The 18,593-nt window shown below is 45.7% G+C and overlaps 1 protein-coding gene across 3 annotated transcripts in view; it reads right to left on the reverse strand.

Moving 5' to 3' along the window:
- nherf1b (NHERF family PDZ scaffold protein 1b) overlaps positions 1 to 18,593 on the reverse strand; it is a 20,893-nt gene continuing 2,300 nt past the window's right edge. For all 3 annotated transcript variants that reach the window (XM_086133630.1, XM_086133629.1, XM_086133631.1), the window contains exons 3-7: positions 7,011 to 7,181; positions 4,846 to 4,999; positions 2,577 to 2,620; positions 1,249 to 1,359; positions 1 to 1,108 (exon numbers count right to left, since the gene is read on the reverse strand). In XM_086133630.1, coding sequence (XP_085989756.1) covers positions 971 to 1,108; positions 1,249 to 1,359; positions 2,577 to 2,620; positions 4,846 to 4,999; positions 7,011 to 7,181 — 618 coding nt within the window. In that variant the 3' untranslated portion in view covers positions 1 to 970. The remainder of the gene's footprint in view (positions 1,109 to 1,248; positions 1,360 to 2,576; positions 2,621 to 4,845; positions 5,000 to 7,010; positions 7,182 to 18,593) is intronic.

The raw sequence follows: 18,593 nt of genomic DNA on the forward strand, positions 1-18,593 counted from the left end.
TCATAAGATAATGCTTTATTACAATAGAGACTCTTCACTCCCTGCTTACAAAGGCCGGCTTGTACAACAACTTCACACAAGTCAATCTTTCGTTTGGAAAATAATCGCACAGATCTAGAGTAGCAGGAGCGCACAAATCTAGAGTAGCGCAAACATTCTTGAAGACAAATGATCTTGAACCAACTACAAATCACTAGAAATGAATAAACATTTTACAATGTCTGTTTTTTTTTTTTAATGAGCATATAAGACACGTTTAAAACGATCACAGACTAAAAGATGCGAGGCTTTATCCGACTTTCATTTTGGAGTTGATTCTATTAAAAATGGAAAAAAATATACATGATATATCATATATACATGATGAGAGAAACCCCTTTTAAAATCAGTCCTGTTTAAAGCTATCAGTGCGCCTTTTTTCCCCTTCCCAGTTAAAAACCCATTCATGAAGCACAACGATGACATTCACCCTATTTTTTTCTTCTCTCTAACATCTCATAAAATTGTGCTAACATGGAATCACATGTGCTGTTATTAGAAGCAAATAGCCCCACAAAAATGATTGTTAACAAGAGTACAGAAATACATTTTAAGACGTTTGATCCACTCTGACTGATTATCCGATAAACTAAAGTGATTGTCAGGTGAGTGGGCGTAGCAGCAGGCACACACACACACACACACACACACACACACACACACACACACACACACACACACACACACTCACACACACACATTTCGAACAGTCCAGTTGTCGTTCACGGTTAGTAGTACGTTACAGTTAGATCATTTGTGGACTATCTTTTCACGGATAGAAATGAAGGGACTAATAGAATGTTCATGACACAGGATTTTTTTCTTGAAAAAAAGGGCCTTTTCTGATGCTTGAGGGAATCACCACAACACAAAATGGTGTTGTAGTTGTCATAGTAGTAGTAGTAGTTGTGTGTCGGGCGAGCCGAAGGCCCTATAGGTTGCTGAATAGTTCATTTTTCTTGGTCCAGTCCATGGCCGGGGCTCTCTTATTGGAGCGTTTCTGATGGGCCAGCTCTTTCACCTGCTGCAGGCTCATGTTTAGAGCTGGGATGGCCTCCGTCGCCACACCCTGCGGAAGAGCCAGACAAATTATTCAGTTCGGTCATCCAAAAAATGCAGCAAAACACAAGCTCCGAGATGCTTATTGCCACTCCCGGTTGACAAGCCCGCCACCGCCTCGGATATGTTCTGTGCTGTGCTGAGACATACGTCGGGTGGGGTGCTCGTGGTTGGGGTTGTGAGCGAGGCGTTGGACGAGGCGTTGGATGGCGAAGGGCTGACTGATATCTTGGAGTTCCTCTCGGTGCCTCTGCCGTTCACCTGGCGACACAAACATTGGCATGAGAGGTCTTGAGAGGAGGCGCCTGGAAAGAAACGGCAATCCGAATGTGCATGTGCAGTTCTGATCTGTACTTGCACAGAAAAAAAAACAAAAAACAAACATGTACTGTATTATATTCTATTGGTTTTCCTTTGGGATTCTATTCAATGACAGCGTCTTGCCAATAGTGGAGTACCAAATACCACCACACGGGGGAAGCCTTGCGTTGGTGACGGTTTTCGAGGCTGTGGAGTGGCTGGAAAGGGTTTTTGAAATAATGGCTCTATTAAAACGGTCATAAAAAAGAAGACACAAAGACTATATAAGCATTCTGAATGCGGTTGTGGGAATGGCAGCATGGGGGGAGAGAGATGTGGGGGACTTACTAATTATTGTGCCGCCTGTCATTTAAACCATCTGCGTGCTTGAATCGCAATTCATTAGGGGAAAATCTCACTCAAATTCACCATAACAGAAAACCGCCGCGACATGTGTTTCCTGTGAGGATTCAATGTTCAAAAAGTCACATGTTTCCCGTCCTTCTAAGGCACTCGTTACCCACAAACGAGCTGAGGTGACGACTTTGGGAGGACTTTGCATCGCAGCAAAGAACAACAGGCCACTAAACATGAGCTCGTAAAACTTATCCAACTCAGAGAATTTTTAACCCAAACCAACACCCGTCTAAAGTCCACCTGACACATGACCTTGTGCAACACCGCTCTGCTTTTTCATCGGTCCGGGTTATGTAACCAAAGAGGACTTTCGGGGCTGAACATACAGTTCCTAACAGAGAGGAAGGCCCCCGTTTTTACATATTTGGTTCACATAGTCGCTCACTAGCTCATGTAGCGTTCCACTGGCTTGTTGAAGAATGCGGACTATGCTCCAGTTTGCGTGGGCTCCAACACTAAAAGTATTCCTACCAAGTCAACAAAAATAATTTCTTTGCCGATTGGCTGGGAAAGCCTCGTCGAGCATGTGGCCTAGTAGGGTTCCTCTCGAATGTTCTCTGCTGCTTGAAACACCCCCCTCAAGAAAAAAGAGCATTTAGGGTCTTAGGGTGGAGCCTTCTCTACGGCACGGCCCACACTGAAAGACAATCACAGGAAAGTACGTCCAGTCCGAGCGGAACTTGGTGATTACTAACTCATCGAAAGAAACGTTGACCTCCTTTCAAAGGAATGAGATGCTCCATCGTGCTCTCAAGTCTCACCTTCTCGTCCATTCCTCCATTGACGCCGGGCTCGGGTAATGGACCTGCAGGCGGGGAAAACAACACAAACGTCACCTCTCGCCGATCTCCCCCGCGGGATACTTTCACTTCAAGTCGTGCGGCAGAGAGCCCAGAGCTCCGCTCGCCTTGAACACCGCCAACGCCGACTCTATTACATGGCACAGGCATGACCACGTCATCTATTATTCACGCGTGGTTCATCTTCAGTGAGATGTTCACTGCTTAGCTGCTGCTCCTCTACTCCTAAGGTTGAACCAAAGTGCTTCTAAATGTCACGCCATTGCTTTTTCTGCCCTGGAACTGGCACACCAGCTTTTCTGGCATACAACAAACAAAACGTCATGTTATAGTCATCCCTTACCTTCCATCTTTCAGGTCTCTTTACGCGGCGGCTGACGGCCTATTAGAGGAGATAATAGCTTGTCCTTCAGTATTAATCTGCGCCTTGAGCCCTCCCTGTCTATGCACGGTAGTTGTGTGTGTGCTGGATTATTATTTGTGTGTGTGTGTTGGTTTAGAAAGTAGCCTCTCCATGTCTTCATGCAGCTCCAGGCTGAGAGGCCACTCGGAGTGAACTCCTTGGAAACCAAACAATGGTGCAGGCTGGTCAGTGTGTGTGTGTGTGTGTGTGTGTGTGTGAGTGTGCAAGGGCAGTGGAGTTAAGAGTCGGCGTAGGCAGGTGCCCTCTGAGTAGGCAGCGTGCGAAAAACAGACGGTTACCTGGGAAACGCCTCGCCGGAATATCTTCCCCGCAGTGCACTTGTAGTTTTAATGAAAGAGTGCGAGAGCGACCGTCATGGAAACACTCCAGAAGTTTATGAAACATTTGCAAGGGGTTCAGTGAAGGCATTCGCGGTTCTCACCGGGCCTGTCATGCTCCACCAAACAGCTCGTCCACCGCTTACGACTCGAGGGGCGCGATGATCAAAAGTGCTGTGTCTCTTAAATAAATGTTTTCTCGATGAAGTGCGTTTCTTTCTTTTTCTCCTGGGTTGCCATGCCAACAGCTGGCAGCACCATGACTACACGAGTGTCTTGCCGCAGAGTTGCACTATTTGGACACACACGACCACATGCACAGTTGCACACACACGTACGTGACTGTGCTGGGGCTCCCTCTAGGGGCGTTGTCAGGAATGAGTCAGAGGAAAAAAAAACCCAAGCAGCAACTCTTTCGACCTGTCTTGGTTAAAAATTAGGAGCGTATAGTCCTATGCAATTTTTTTTTTAAACTCAAAACGTGCAACATCTGGTCATAAACCAAACTTTCTATTCCTAACTTTGGCTAAATAGGCTCATTACTAGTTTCACTCTCGGCAGATGACAACACATCATAAAAAAAAGTGTTAATAGTGAGCGCTAAAGTCAACCTGGTCTAATAAAGTGGCAGAAAAAAATAAAAAGAGTGAACACGAACGATCTTAGGAAGTTATTTTCCATCCACAGCCTCATTTAAGATAATTGTGGAAGTTGTTGACCAGACTAATTATTCTTGGAAGATTTGTTGCGCCAGCTGGAAAATCACCAGCTTCGAGTGTTCAAGTACTAAAAAAAATACACATCAACGTGATTCAAGGTAAGGCGTGGTTTTTTTTTTCATTTATCATCACACTTCTGCTCTGCTGCCAGTTCAGTCTTGCTTATCGTGTGAGAATCCAGCTCGCAGCAAAGCTGTGCCCGGTGATGTTTTTCTTTTTCTCATTTGGGAGCAGTGTGCATAAAAGTGGGGAATGGCTTTTTTTTTTCGTTTTGTGCCAATTTATCAAAACATACTGTATATTGTAAATAATTGACAAACATATACTTTTAGCTTTCGCTATGTAGTGCACTTCGGAGTCTGTATTATTATTCTTTTTAACTTCTACTTAAGTCAAGGAGTTGTTTCAGCGGTTCTGCTTTTTCAAGAGTACCACTTCATTAAAAAGTACGGTTGCTAAGTCGGAGGAAATCACGGTGCTCTGTGTAATTCTTGGCAGAAGAAGATGAAGACAGAAATATGAGCCGGATGAAGCGGTTTGTATAATGGATGGATGGATGGACGGAGCGAGTGCGACAGCAGCTTTTAGGAGCCACCAGGAGGCAAAGTCCGACTTTTTTAAACGCTTTCGGCCTGTTGACAACACAGGGTGTCTCCTCACAATAAAGCTGCGGTGGACCATTAAGAGATAAACGCAGTCATTTAACTGCAAAAAAGTAACTGCTTTCAGGCTGACGGTGCAATTCTGCGCGAGGGGGCGTGTCCTCTCACCGGTCAGGTGGTCCAAGGTGGGGATCACTCGGCACCTCTTGAAGAAGGCATCGGCGTCGGGGTCGACCACGAGCAGGCGGGCTTCGTCCCCGCCGGCTTTGATGGTCGCCACCACCTCGGAGTGTGTTTTGCCCTCCACCGACACGCCGTTCACCTGAGGACACACAAACGCGCACGCACAAACGCAGAAAATAAAAATATCCCCATGGGTTCGCTTTGTTTCCCACACAGGATTTCTTGGTCAATATTATCACTTTGTCCGCTCCAGGTCAGGAAATCCTGAGTCTGAGCACACAGATTCATGGACTCGCATTCTTTCAAACATCAACTCGGACAAACCCAAATGCCATTTCTGGGATCCGTCAAATAGAACCGGTCGGGGTTTACCGCTGAGTGCGTCTCATGTGACCGAATTGATGTGAAGGCCTAACTTTCTAGTCAGTGTGCCGGGATGAAATCGCCATGGGAAAACATGTGAGAAATGTCTCCGAGTGTGTGTGTGTGTGTGTGTGTGTGTGTGATTACGTCACAGGGTGGACCTGCTTGTCTAAGCTCGTCCCACAGAGGAAGCCGGACAATAGCAGCATGGCCAGTAATAGCAACAACAATGGCGGTCCGCTCCCCTCAAAGCCCAATCCTCAGTGGGTGGTGAGACTGTCTGGGGGCCCTCGGAGGGGAGGACTGCGAAATCCGTGCAACCTCTCTGTCTTCGTCCATATTTTAGACAGCCTCTTTATTTCTCCACTTGTATGAAGGATGAAATGTGACTCCAAATATCAAAATAAAACAAAAATAAATAAATAAAGGTTTGGGGACGAAAGAATTAGCTCCTTGGTGCTAATTGCTAAATCTGAACACATCAGAATTCTACCAGACCATTCTACCCTGTAAAAGATTGTGCTTCACCTCGGAGGTTTCACCGTCTCTCCGTTTCAAATCGATGCAGGTTTGATAAGAGATGAAGCGATCCATTCATCATCTATACCCCTTGACGGCATTATGAGCTGATTTTTGAGCAACATGCAGGGTACACACACGCAAACGAGCGCTCACGCTCACTTTCACACTTACAGTACATTCACGCTCATGGACAATTTCGAGTCTTCAGGGTTTCGGGAGTGTGGGAGGAAACATGGGGAGAGCATGGAAACTCCACACTGGAATCGCGAGCCAAGATTCAAACCAGAACCAGAAGTCGTCCTGCAAGTGGCTGGCAACCAGGTCCAAGGGTGCACGCCGCCTTCTGGAAAAAGTTAGCTGGTAAACACTCCAGCTCGGGCGGCACGGTGGTCGACATGTTATTAAGTCGGCCTTGCAGTGCAGAGGTGTGGGGTTCGATTCCGGCTACGGCCTTCCTGTGTGGAGTCTGCATGTTCTCCCTGTGCCTGAGTGGGTTTTCTCCGGGTACTCTGGCTTCCCACATTCCAAAAAACGTGCATGGCAGATTAATGGAACACTTCAAATTGTAATTCTCAGGTGGATGGTGAAATAGTGGACTTGTTGTGCTTTTCACTGGGACCCCAAATAAAAATCTTAACTGACTGATTTACTTGTGCCTTGCTCAAGGACAATTTGACAGGCCGAGTACCAAACTGCCTCCTCAGTGGTCCTGCGCCAGATTCTTTATGATGCTGATTAATCCACAGTTAGACAATTACACTCCAGGCGATTTCAGACCTCACAGAGTGGCTATTAGCTCACATTCCTCTTTACTTAACACTCATTCAACTCCAAAACAAGACGGGACCACCGAGGGATTTGAGTGACTCAGACGCTCGCTTATATTTTTGCGATGCCCAAATATTGAAAATCTTGGGGTTCTACATTCAGTACGTTTGCTTGATTGTTTCTCCTCCTATGTGGGAAGTCTGCTTGTGTTCCTCATACACTTGCAGTTAAAAAGTATCACATGATTTCGTTTGACTAATTTATTCCAAGCGCCCAAAGCGAACATATGACTGTGAGTTTTGGTGTAGGTTCTGTTTAGATGTGCTGCTGCTCCGGTTGTGGTGTTAAAGCAGAAGTCGTTTGAAGGTTTTTCATAAACGCTAACATCTGCAGCGCGCTACTTTCAGTTTGCACCTCAATCATGTTTGCTAGCATTAGGCTAAGCGGCTTTATGTTCTATGAAATTAGACGAATGCTTTGTGGCCGTCAGTCAGTACCTGGACTATCCTGTCTTTGGGCTGCAGTCCTGCCCTCTCCGCAGGGGAGTCTTCGTCCACGGCTCTGATGTACTGGCCCGGCCGCGCCCGCTCACTGTGCAGGTTGAAGCCATATCCGTTGGCCTCTCGCGGGATCACGCACAGACGTGGTCGCAGCTCGGGGCTCACCTCCTGCAAGAGGACGGAGGAGAGAATGCGGATATTTAAAGAGTGTGTGTGAGTACACAAGGCCTGATGAACTGAAATTTCTCCAACCGTGGGGGCCCGCCTGTGAAGAACGAGAGGTACAAAGATGAATGAGAGCTCGATTGAATCGTTAAGCATGAATATGATTCCCAGGTCAAACATGCAGGAGGTGGCTGCACGCTGATGCGCTCAGCGATGCGTTTGCAAGAGTTCCCGATGAAAAAAAAAGCGCACTTTGAGTCCTCCTGACACCAGCTGCTCGCCAGGAAGGAAGTGGTTCTTGAATGGAAGCGTGCGATTGGAGGGAAGTTTTGAGGAGGGGTAAGCAAAGGGCACTTGAGGAAGGGACCACTTCCGGCGCATTTCAGGAGCCGAAGGAGGACAATGGATTCTGGGTGTTGACCTCCAATCACCTTGTCTCCTCCAGCCCCCCCCCCCCCCACTCCGGGATGGCAGGACGCGTTATTGTCATCCAGGAAAAACCTCCTAAATGCCCGGCCCTCCCTTCCGTTGCAAAGATGAAGCCGCTTCTTTATTTAGCTGAGAACACGTTCATAGATTTTGAAGTCGAGCGATCAGAAAGAACATTGGATGAGTTATAAGCGCACGGCAGAGTGAAGTCATCATAACCTTTTTGTCACTGTGACCGAGCGACTGCCCTCTGTCAGGGAGAAAAATGTCCAACGTCTAATTATATTGAAATGACTCATAACCCATCTAGAAAAGCTGGCAATAAGTGCCCCGAGACGACTTCTCTTTGTGTGTCTATTAACCGCATGGATTTGATATTACTAAGCATGATTGAACAATCAAGCTTGCTGTAATTGTTCCGTACTGGAAATGATGATCATTTTCTTTTTTTTAACCTTTATTGAACCAGGTCGGCCACTTGACAATAATTTCTCATTTACAATGACGACCAAGAGGCAGCATATGAGGCAGTCACATTAAAGTTTAAAAAAAAAAAACAGTCATGGCAGGGACGTTGAGATAGACTGACAAAGACTTCCAATGGAGTTTAAATCCTCCATGCAGGAGAGCATGGTATAGTCCAGCACTGTGACTCTCATTCTCTTGAAGATAAAATGCGTCTTTGTGGTTGTTCTGACAGCACTTGGTTGTCAAGAGTAACGCGGAATGAGCACCTTTGCGCGTGTCGAGGGACAACCGAGCGCGCCGGACATGTTTTCCGCGAATCAGATGCGCGCCCGATAAGCACGTTGGACTTTCAACAGGCGGGTCAATCATTACACTAAAGCGATTGTCTCCGATTTGTCATCCTTCACCTTAAGTGCCGAGCGGAGCCCGTTGACGCAATCCAAAGTACGCAGCACGGAGGAAAGTGATGAAGCTAATGTTCGTCTTGAATTGCCTGAGTCAACACGCTTGTCACTCCTTGTCGCCTCAAGAACGGCCTCGACGACGTACAGTGAGACGGAGCACATCCTGTCAGCCGCAAAGTCAAGATGTTCAGTTCGCCGCCAGCTAATCTGTTTGTTTTTATCTGCAACAAGGAGAGCGCGTCAAAGCCCCGAAGCGCCAGTTGCTTGCGATACTGTGTCATCAGGGCGAAACTGAGCTGCGGCCTTGCGGAACAACAAACACCGTCATTATTTTGAAAATTAAGTTGCATGGCTAGCCTCAAAGTTAGAAGTTGGGGTTGCACCGCTATCTCTTTTTTGAGAGCGAGCGTCAGGAAGCGAAAGCACTTACATTTGAGTACTCGCCAGTACTGAGTACCGATACATGATCATACCATTACATCTTGCAGTTTCCCAAGATACAAACATTTCTTGACCATGGAGTACGTTTTACTGAAATACAGCATTTTTTGGAAGCAAAGACTTGTCATTGGTGACATTTTAACATCCAACTGCACAGTCTTGCCCCTCATTTTACTTAAAGGTCAAAGGTCAAAAATTTCTTTCCAATGATGTTCTTTTCACCACCCCCATCCGTCTTTATCCACCTCAGGACGCGGCCATTTTGTCACTTTCTGTCGACTGAAAATTGACATCATAGTGCCTAAAGGCTCAGCTAACGACCGCCACTGCTCACTTGTTTGCTAGGCACCGTGAAGTCATTTTCAGTGGACAGCAGGTGGCAGTAGATGGCAAAACAGCTCCCCAAGATGGATAAAAACAGGTGGATTTTTCTACTCAACTTACTCCGCTTTGGCAGTTCCACCCTTCTGTCTGAACTAAACGGGTCACCTGCACAATTCAACCGGCTAATCTCGATCGGACGAGGAAGCGATCGTTCACGCGATGCACTTTGTTGTACCAACAGAGCATCGAGCGCCCTTCGGGTTCAACGTCATGTATTGAAGTTTTCTATCGTGCGGAAGAACATTGTTTCGAGAGGAGCCGCCTCGCAGTGACAAAAAAAACTTTCCCTCTAAGGAGGGAAGTGTTCGACAGGAACTGTTGACACATCTTCTCTCAATATGCTTCCCTCTGCTCTGACCAACTTCCTGACATCAAAGCAAAATCTAAACGCGAACCCTCTAAACGCAGAAAAAAAGAAACGCACGCGCACACGCCCCCTGACACCAGTAAGGAGCATTTTAAGTACGGGAGGTGCCGTTTGAAGAAAAAAAAAAAGAAAGAAAGAAAGAAAATGGCACATTAACAATGATATACAGAATGTTTCTGTGTCTGGCACAATTTCTTCGAACAAAAGGTGTGACAAACATGGAACTCAGGAGAGGGAACCAAATCTGAAAACACAAACAAGGTGACCAAATGCGAGAGGAGCCACAATATGTCCTGACTGGGATCAGACAACATCTGGGAGGACACGTAATCCAATTAAGGCAGCAAGTGAGTGATTATTTTCCTAATCCACTTCTAATCCGTCACTCACTATCTCGGAGGGCATGTTTTCACCGTCCTCTGCTGCTTTGCTTGTCAGCAGGAGGCCAAAACTTACAAGCAGGATGACCGTGAATCTTGCTTGGGGGGGGGGAAATAACAACAACAAATTTTTCATTGTTTTTGTTCTGTGTAACCCCGCCTACTGCCCGCAGACGGCCGGGATGGGCTCCAGCACGCCCGCGACCCTCGTGAGGATAAACGGATTCCAAAATGGATTCCATGTACGGCAAAGTACTGATTGACCATTATTGGACAACTTCTAAACGCGATACATGAATCTTACTTTGAACTTTTAAATTGCGGTCGTGTCCATTCAGAATTGACCACCAAGCGAATTTTCAATCGGAGTCAATCATTTGTAACAAGAGGTAATATATTATTGACTGACTAATAGTTAACAACAGGAAATGTAATATGAAACCTATTTCCTGCCACGTAGAGAAGAAAAGTGGCAACTTCGCTTTGTCTTCGACTGTACGTTTATGCTTCAGTGAAAATGATCCTAATACGATTTATTGTGTTCCCACAGAGTCCGTAAACAACAATAAAAAACTAGAAACGGCGTTCGATATGATACAGCGTCACGACAATCGCAACGGTTATCTCATTATTCAATCTATCGTCCATCCATCATAGCATGGATCAAAACTGAACTTGATGCAGCCGATGTGATTGTGAGGGTGTACCTAATGAAGTGGCCAGTGAGCGCACAAGTGCGGCCTCCCTGACAACGGAAACAGAGCGTGGACTTTGAATGTTCGCTTCTGCGAGGCATTTAAAAAAAAACAAAAAACAGAAAAAACCCGGAGACATTGGGTTGAATACCAATCATTACGAAACAATACCAGGCCTCGTTTTATATTCTCCAAACACATGCGAGTCACAAGATTGCTTCTGAATCGGGCTTTTAATGAGCTGCTTAGAAGCTGAAGTTTGCATTTTCATCGCGCGGAGGCCTTCATTCATTCCCGGGGTTGGTTCTTGTGTTGGCAGAGTGCGCACGGAGATTTGAAAAATAATTTTTCTGTCAAAAACATGAGTCAAATGCTCATTTGGAATATGGCATCAAGGGAACACGCCCACACCCCAGAACCATCATGGCAACTCCCTTCTCTTCGCCATCCTCCATGAATTAACTTTCCAACTTATGAACAGATGGACAAACAAACATATATTTCGTGTTTTTTGATCATACCAATTCTACAAAATGTTTGCATGAGACCAATAATTGACAACCCCCCCACCCCACACACCCCCAACACACACACACAAAAATCTGTTGGCTGATGGCAGGACACATTGTGCTGAGCACAGGGTGGTTTTAACAGCAAGACTGATGTAGAGAAAGCCTGTCTGTGGTTTGCCAAAGAGTGTGCGAGCTGCCACTCATTCTACGAGCATGAGCAACTGCAGGCCTGCCATGCGCACAGACTGAAGCACTTCTGGCTGTGGGCTCTTTCTCCTCGTGCGTGGCCCCGTTCATCTCACACAACTGTTCTTATTCTTTGTCAAAAAGGAGGTAAAGCACCCTATTTTCGTGCCCAGGGCAATTCTAATGGTGTGCATGGGTTGAGTTTCCTTTTTTTTAAAAAAATATTTTCACAGAGGGGCAAGATCTCCATTTGCGGATGATGTAAAGTTGTCCGCTGTGAAGTGGGGACTTGGAGACTGCATCATTCAATGACATCAATGACTTGATTTCAACAATGATTTTAGAAGGTTCGATGCGTGCTGATGTCATGAAAGTGTCTGCCTGTGCAAAATTGTATCGCACCACTTGCACCACAACTTTCACCCGTCCTAAAGTCCAGCCTACGCCGAGGGCGTGCAAAAACTCCCACGGGCCCGCCGCAACGCCGAAACATTCAAGGCCCCGACACGAAAATGAAGATGCGCCAGTTTTTACGTCAAGCGCACATGCGGCCTGTCTACAAAAAATAGCTCCCAAAATGTCTAAGTGGAGGTTGTTATTTTTATTATTATTATTTTTTTTAATTTTACAATATTAATTGGCCTCCTTCTGCGAACGCATCTGCGACGGCAAACTGCGGTGACGGTGAAGCTGTCACGCTCAGCTGGTCATTCTTTCAAGTCTCGATTTCGCTTATCCTCCTCTCGTTCGCGCCCCCTCATTGAGAGGGGGCGCCGCTCCCGCAAGTTTGGCTCCTTTGATCACGCATAAAGAATAACCGCACAGTGACACTTGGCCGGGACCGTGGTTACGCCGCGACATGACCAATCAAGCGGGCTCACGGGCCTTATGTTTGTCACGTGTCGTTTTGGCACAGATTAACAACGTCCCAGACCAACGCACGAAAATCACCATTGTGAACCTTGTCCCATTGCAGGTTTTGTGCACTCGAGTGCATGGAGCGCACCACTCTCCCGGCCAGGACGGGGGTGTTGTATTTCAAGCAGGACCATTGGACCAGATGGGAGGCAGGCAGAGGAGGGAAAACAAAGCAAGCTACTGTCCCCAACTTTCATTCCGTGATGGGACAAACTCCACAAAAGGCTACTAAAGCTACATTCTCGAGAGGGTTCCCATTACAATCGACACGAGGGTGGGGGTGGGGGGGCTGAAAGTAGACAAACAATGTCAGTCAACAAAGCAGAGATAAAGACTGTGACGGGGGGATATTGATTAATAGTCTGGACTATCTCGAAGATCCCCTTGCAGGTCCTGCCTTGTATCAAAGTCAGCAGCACGCGTCTTCTTTTTTTAAACACATTTAGATGACCTGCCGCTGACTGACAACCGAGTCCGCTCAAACAGCGAATTTTATCTTCCAAGCCAGCCTTCTTGTCCCCCTGCCTCACCTTCAAGATCACAACCACAACTCAGATCAACCGGACAGCAGATAGATACTTTATTTCGATAGACAGAAGACGAGACGGATGGCCCTTCGTTATCATTTGATGCATATGTTGAAAAATGGAAGGGGACAGGACAATATTATCACCATTTCTTGGTGGGAATGGAGCGGGACAAGTAGGGGTGAGTCTATTTCAGGGTGAGCAGCAAGTCATTTCCCCCTCCACCCCCGGCAGGGCGCGGCCCTCCCGCTTATTGTCCGGCCGGGGTGGTGAACCTTGAGCAGACTGGAATGTGGCATTGTGGACTCTCGCTCTGGTAGCGACAAAATCACTGTCACCAGAAGCACACGTACACACACACACACACACACACACAGACACAAGGCCCAGGTTTCAGTCCCTGCTTGGGCCACAGTGGCCTTGGACTCATGACAGCACAGTGGGGCTGTTGTTTGGACGGGCGTCACTAAGACGTATTAGTGACACGCCGCATTATGATTTGCATACGTGACAAATGGAGCCAGCTGCTTGCCTTGAATGTTTTTCGCCAAAACATTTCTTTTGGTGAACAGCGCACTTGCACGATATGAGTCACGGGCATTATTTTTCATGACGGTCATTCTGCCATGCTGTGACAACTGAAAAGCCGTCTTCATGTTAAACGGCGGCAATGAGAATTATTTTAACAGCGTTCGAGTAATATTTGATCCAATAAAGCGATGTAGAGTAAAATGAGTCTTTTTCAAACCTCAGCATACGGCAAAACAAAAACGCAATTCACTTTAAAAACGATCCGATGAACATAAGCTCACCCCGAGGTCAAAGGTTATATTGTCGTCGGTTCTCGGCCAACTTCAACTGTTACTCAACGGCACTCAAACATAATTGTTCTTTGATTCATAAGAATCCAGAATGAGTTTTCTCAGTTCTCTTGCACCAAAGTTCTTCATTCATCTAAAGGTTGCGCGTTGCCTGCTGGCGGCGAAAGCATCTCGTACCGACTTCACAGAGGGAACTCGCCCCTTACAGGCTTTGACTGTGAAATCTTAAATACCGCGAGTGAATGTGACTTTGATCAGCTACGGCGCATTTGTGGCCTGATTGTTGACTTGGACCTCTGTGTCTGCCACTGTAGCAAAACTTTGCTGGATGGCATCGATTTGCTAAAAAGCCACAAAAAAAAAAAAAAAAAAAAAAAAAAAAAAAATCACATTTGAATCCAGTTCTTCGTCTTGCGGTTGGACTATTTAACAGTTGATCATGCCGCTTGCTCCCGACACTGCGTCATCAGTGAATGAGGAGAAAAGTGAAAGCCCACTTAGCATTCACTTGAATGCTTCATAGGACAAATTCACTCGTCAAATGTGGAATTATTAACATCAAACTTTGTTATAGTGATGTCAACAATCCACATCGTGGAATGTAAAAAACAATAACAGCAAAGATAAGGTATTACGTTGTTGTTTTTTTAAACTAGGAAGTAGTCATGCAGTAAGGAAAAAAAAACCGGACAAATAAGTATCGATACAGTAACCATCTGAATCACTATTTAATCAAATTAGAAGGTGGCTCATACGGAGCATTTGCTCTGAAAGGCAACACTCAACAAAGCTTCGAGGCGGCAAGGGCAACTCCTCAACATTATCAGGCGCACGTGAAGTCACAAAAAGACACCAGCACACGCACAGTGCGCGCAACCACATGAACACACTCCAGCCCTTTCAACACACTCACACACACACTCAACGTCATGCAATGGCGAAACGCGAACAATGCCCGCTTAAGTAACACACAACCTAACAAACACGCCATCAGCTGGAATTTCTGTTTACTTTGAACCTTGACTAATATTTAACCTGCCCGTATCAGTATCTGTTCACCTTTTATTGTTTTATGTGTTTTGTGTCAGTGCAGTGGTGGCGTTATCTCGGGCGCAAAATCAGCACACCATCGGCAAAATGCTCGTAGTCGCTGTGGGCTTAAACTGTGAACATTTAGTCGAGAATACTTGACTACAGAATGACAAAGTAGCACAACAAACCATTCTACCTAAAGGAAGCGAAACTAGAAGAAAAAAACCTGGTTATGTTTCCGTCTACCCCCCCGACAATTTCTTGAAATGATAGCGTGAAGTTGGGCTTCATCGTGTCTTGGCGCAAAACTCTACTTGGGTGCAACGGTTTTCTGTGTGAAGAAGATGATGACATCATCGATAGGAAGTTGAGCTACAGTATATCCACGCCGACCTCCACATACGGTCGCTAATTAGCTGCCCTGAAGCAGCACCCGATCTCTCTGATGAGGCCGCGTAGGAGGACAATCAAAAAGATGAGGTGGGGTCACCTCCCACCGATAACAATGACGGGAAACCAGCGCACTCCTTGAAGGGCAGAGATTCCCAGACAGTAGCGGGCTGACAGAAAGGCTCTCCAAAACATCCAAACTCAAATGAATTACTGTAGCTGCCGCTAATCTCCACTAAGGGACGAATCAAAAATTTGGCCTCTGTTCGTCTCCAATCTTATTTGTCTCTTCCCTAAGGCATTTCTTCAAATGCTGAAAATGAGGAGCGAAAAAGATAACATGAGATAAGAAGCTCAGGGGGGGCGGGATGGAGATTCAGACACAAAGGTCGCACGGTGCACTCGATATTTTTAAATATCAACTTTGTATTGCATCATGATGCCTCTCTGGATGCATTGCAGTTCGACACCACTAAAGACGACAGTCTCCAGTCTCCAAACATTTTTTTTTTTTTTTGCCTAATCACAGCAATTATATAAATAAAACGTGTAGGCGCTTTCAGCTATTTGCAACATTTGTTTCTCCACATACAAAGCTACAAAGACTCTGCACCTGTGCGCTGCTCGGTTATTTTGTCTGATTACACACCGCTTGTTCCCACGTTTACTTTTGACGCACTGGTCAGATGGCCTAATGGTACAATTCCCTTTGGTCCGGAACAAGCATTTGTTGGATTTTCACAACAAGTTTCTGCTGCATGACGTTTATAAGGAGCATGCACGAGTCTCTACAAAGATCATTTGGGGCCAAACTCTCTGTCGAGCTTGCACAAGGGGAAATTGAACTCAACTCATAGACTTGAGTGTCTCCATGTTGCTTTCATCTCAGAGTGTTTTTCTACTACAGCTCCACAGCCCGGCATTTTCTCCCAACATCCTGTCCGACTTTCCTGTGCCCGAATCCTGCCGTCCACCACACACACACACACACACACACACACACACACACACTGCTGGTTTAGCGGCCACACTGACGTCCAAGCACGCCTGCCAGGACAGATCCTTGAAGCAACACAAAAGAGGGTTCGAAGAGCAAAGCCCTCTCCGGAAGCTCTTGGAGAATCCTACCAGGTTGCCACGGTGACGCAGATGCGTTCGCACCACGTGAGCAGTGTATTTCAATGTAAAGATGAATGTACTATCATCCAGAGCGAGACTGCTAGCGAATGCCTGCGAAAATGAAAGTCACGACATGTAGCGTTGAACCGGCCCCCAAATAATGAAAGAGGCTCTGTCGTCATCATTGAACAAAGCCCCAAAATACTTGTTTTGTTGCTCGTAGTACTCTGCACTGGCAAGTGCAGACAAGTAGCAGAAAAGTTTTGCTTTTCACCATTACAAATGAAGAGCCACTAACTCATCAAGTTCACCTCAACGTTTTTTTATTTTTTTACTTATTTTTTTTTTTCGTTCAATACATTTTGATTGATTCATCAGTTCCAGCTGGGGAAAGCATGAACCAGATGCCATTTTTGTCAAATACTGCAATCAACAATGAACCAGAAAAGAACAAACAGGCCTACAGTGTATGTACAGTAAAAGTTGTTTGCTTCCGCTTCCCGACAACTAATTCTGTTCTCTTTTTGCGTGTGTGACTCAGATTACAATCACAGTGTCGAGAGAGAGAAGGAGTCATTTATGTACGTTTCCTTTAAGATTTTTTGGCGCAAAAAAAATAAATAAATAAATAAAACCAGAATGTATTTTTTAATGTAGTCCATGCCTAATATTAAATATTTGTCGCTTTCTTTCTTTGAATTTGCTTTGCATGTCCAAATAGAATTTCACCGCAAGCTGTCACGTTTTGCGTGATGGTAGTTGGAGGACCCCAAAAAGCAGGGAGGATTGACCAAAATGTATTTAACAAAAAATACACACAGAAGTACAATGGAAAAAACACTAAGTCAAAGTACTCAGAAAGTGCCTGGAAATCACGAGGAACAAACAAAACTAAGACAGGAAACAAAACATGACAGGAGCACACATATGCTCATATAATCCCAGCTCACAATGACCCGACAAAGACTGACAGAAACTCAGGGAACTAATTACAAGCGAAGTGACGAGACAACGACAAACACCTGGACAAGACACAAAGGCTTGAGGGAGCTAATTGGTTACACCCAAGCCACACTGGTAACGACAACAAGTGGCGAAAAAAGCGCACATGAGGAATCAAAACCAAACGTAACCAGACCGAAACATAACACAAGTACTTTTTTTTTTTTTGGGCAATTAAAGAAAATTTGTAGGGAAGATTCACCCTTGGCATGCCTTTTCTTTTTATTGAGGACATTGCTTAAGTAGCTTTTTGTGTAATCATGTTAATTACAAATGAAGAAACCTTGTTGGTGAATGTGATGACTACACTATAACTGAGATGTACTTTGAGCATTTTAAATGATTTCAATCAATAAATGACTATGCTTTGCTGATCGACTGTTACACCACGAGCATCTAATTGTATGTTTGTACGCTGGTGGGTGACATTGAAGAGACAAAAGGAAAGGACACATTTTGCTGCTGGCTGTGGACATTTTGGCCCCTCATCCACATATCAGCATTGATGCAAGCCAACGGGGGGGCGCAGACAGAGACAGACACAAACGGCCTGAGGGGTAAACATCCAGAACGCAGCGGAACACAGATGTCCCACAGCGGCTCGAAACGCTTCTCCTCCTCTAGTGCTTTTTTAAATGAACCCCGATGCTGCGTTCACGACCTCGCACGCACATGCACACAAACAAGTGTGGGAAGAAGATAAAGAAGAGCAACCCCAGCAACAAGTGGCCACTGCGGAGGGAGAATGTGCCCATACAAACAAAGATTCAAAGTCTTTTAATCAAGTGTGATTTAAGGAGATTACGTAGACAATAAGGCTATCCTGCTCTTGTGGTTTGTTTTTCATTGTAAAACATTTGTCTTGGATGAGTACAAATATGAACCGAGTGGTGTCTCCGAGTACATCCGGCCATCAATTTTCTGTATGAGGCCAATCGTTATGGTCACGGGTAACCCGAGCAGCCCCAACTAGTTGCCGGCCATTGGCAGGCCAAAGTGGAAAAAAAAGTGGCTTCTTTCGGGATGTGAATTGAAGACCGATGCAAGGCAAAAACCTCAATCTTCCAAAATATTAGAGAGGAGGAAGTTGATGAGCCCTTGTTCTGTTTCTGGGATCCATGTTGTTTGTCCTATCGCAGCACCCACAGCAAATGTCCATCCAGCCAAGAGCATGTGGGTGCAGCTCACTACGTTAGTGTCACAGCGGAGTTATTCTTCACATCGCTCTTAGCGTTTAATCTCATTTGCAGGATTCACTCCAAAATGTCACCTGAGACTTTTCCACCTCGACTTAGCCAGCTTCTGTGTTTATTGTACACACACACACCTGCCACAACACA

The sequence above is a fragment of the Hippocampus guttulatus genome, chromosome 16 (assembly GCF_054856545.1).
Source record: "Hippocampus guttulatus isolate MCC_2025c chromosome 16, RoL_Hgut_1.0, whole genome shotgun sequence".
In the NCBI taxonomy this organism is placed as follows: domain Eukaryota; kingdom Metazoa; phylum Chordata; class Actinopteri; order Syngnathiformes; family Syngnathidae; genus Hippocampus; species Hippocampus guttulatus.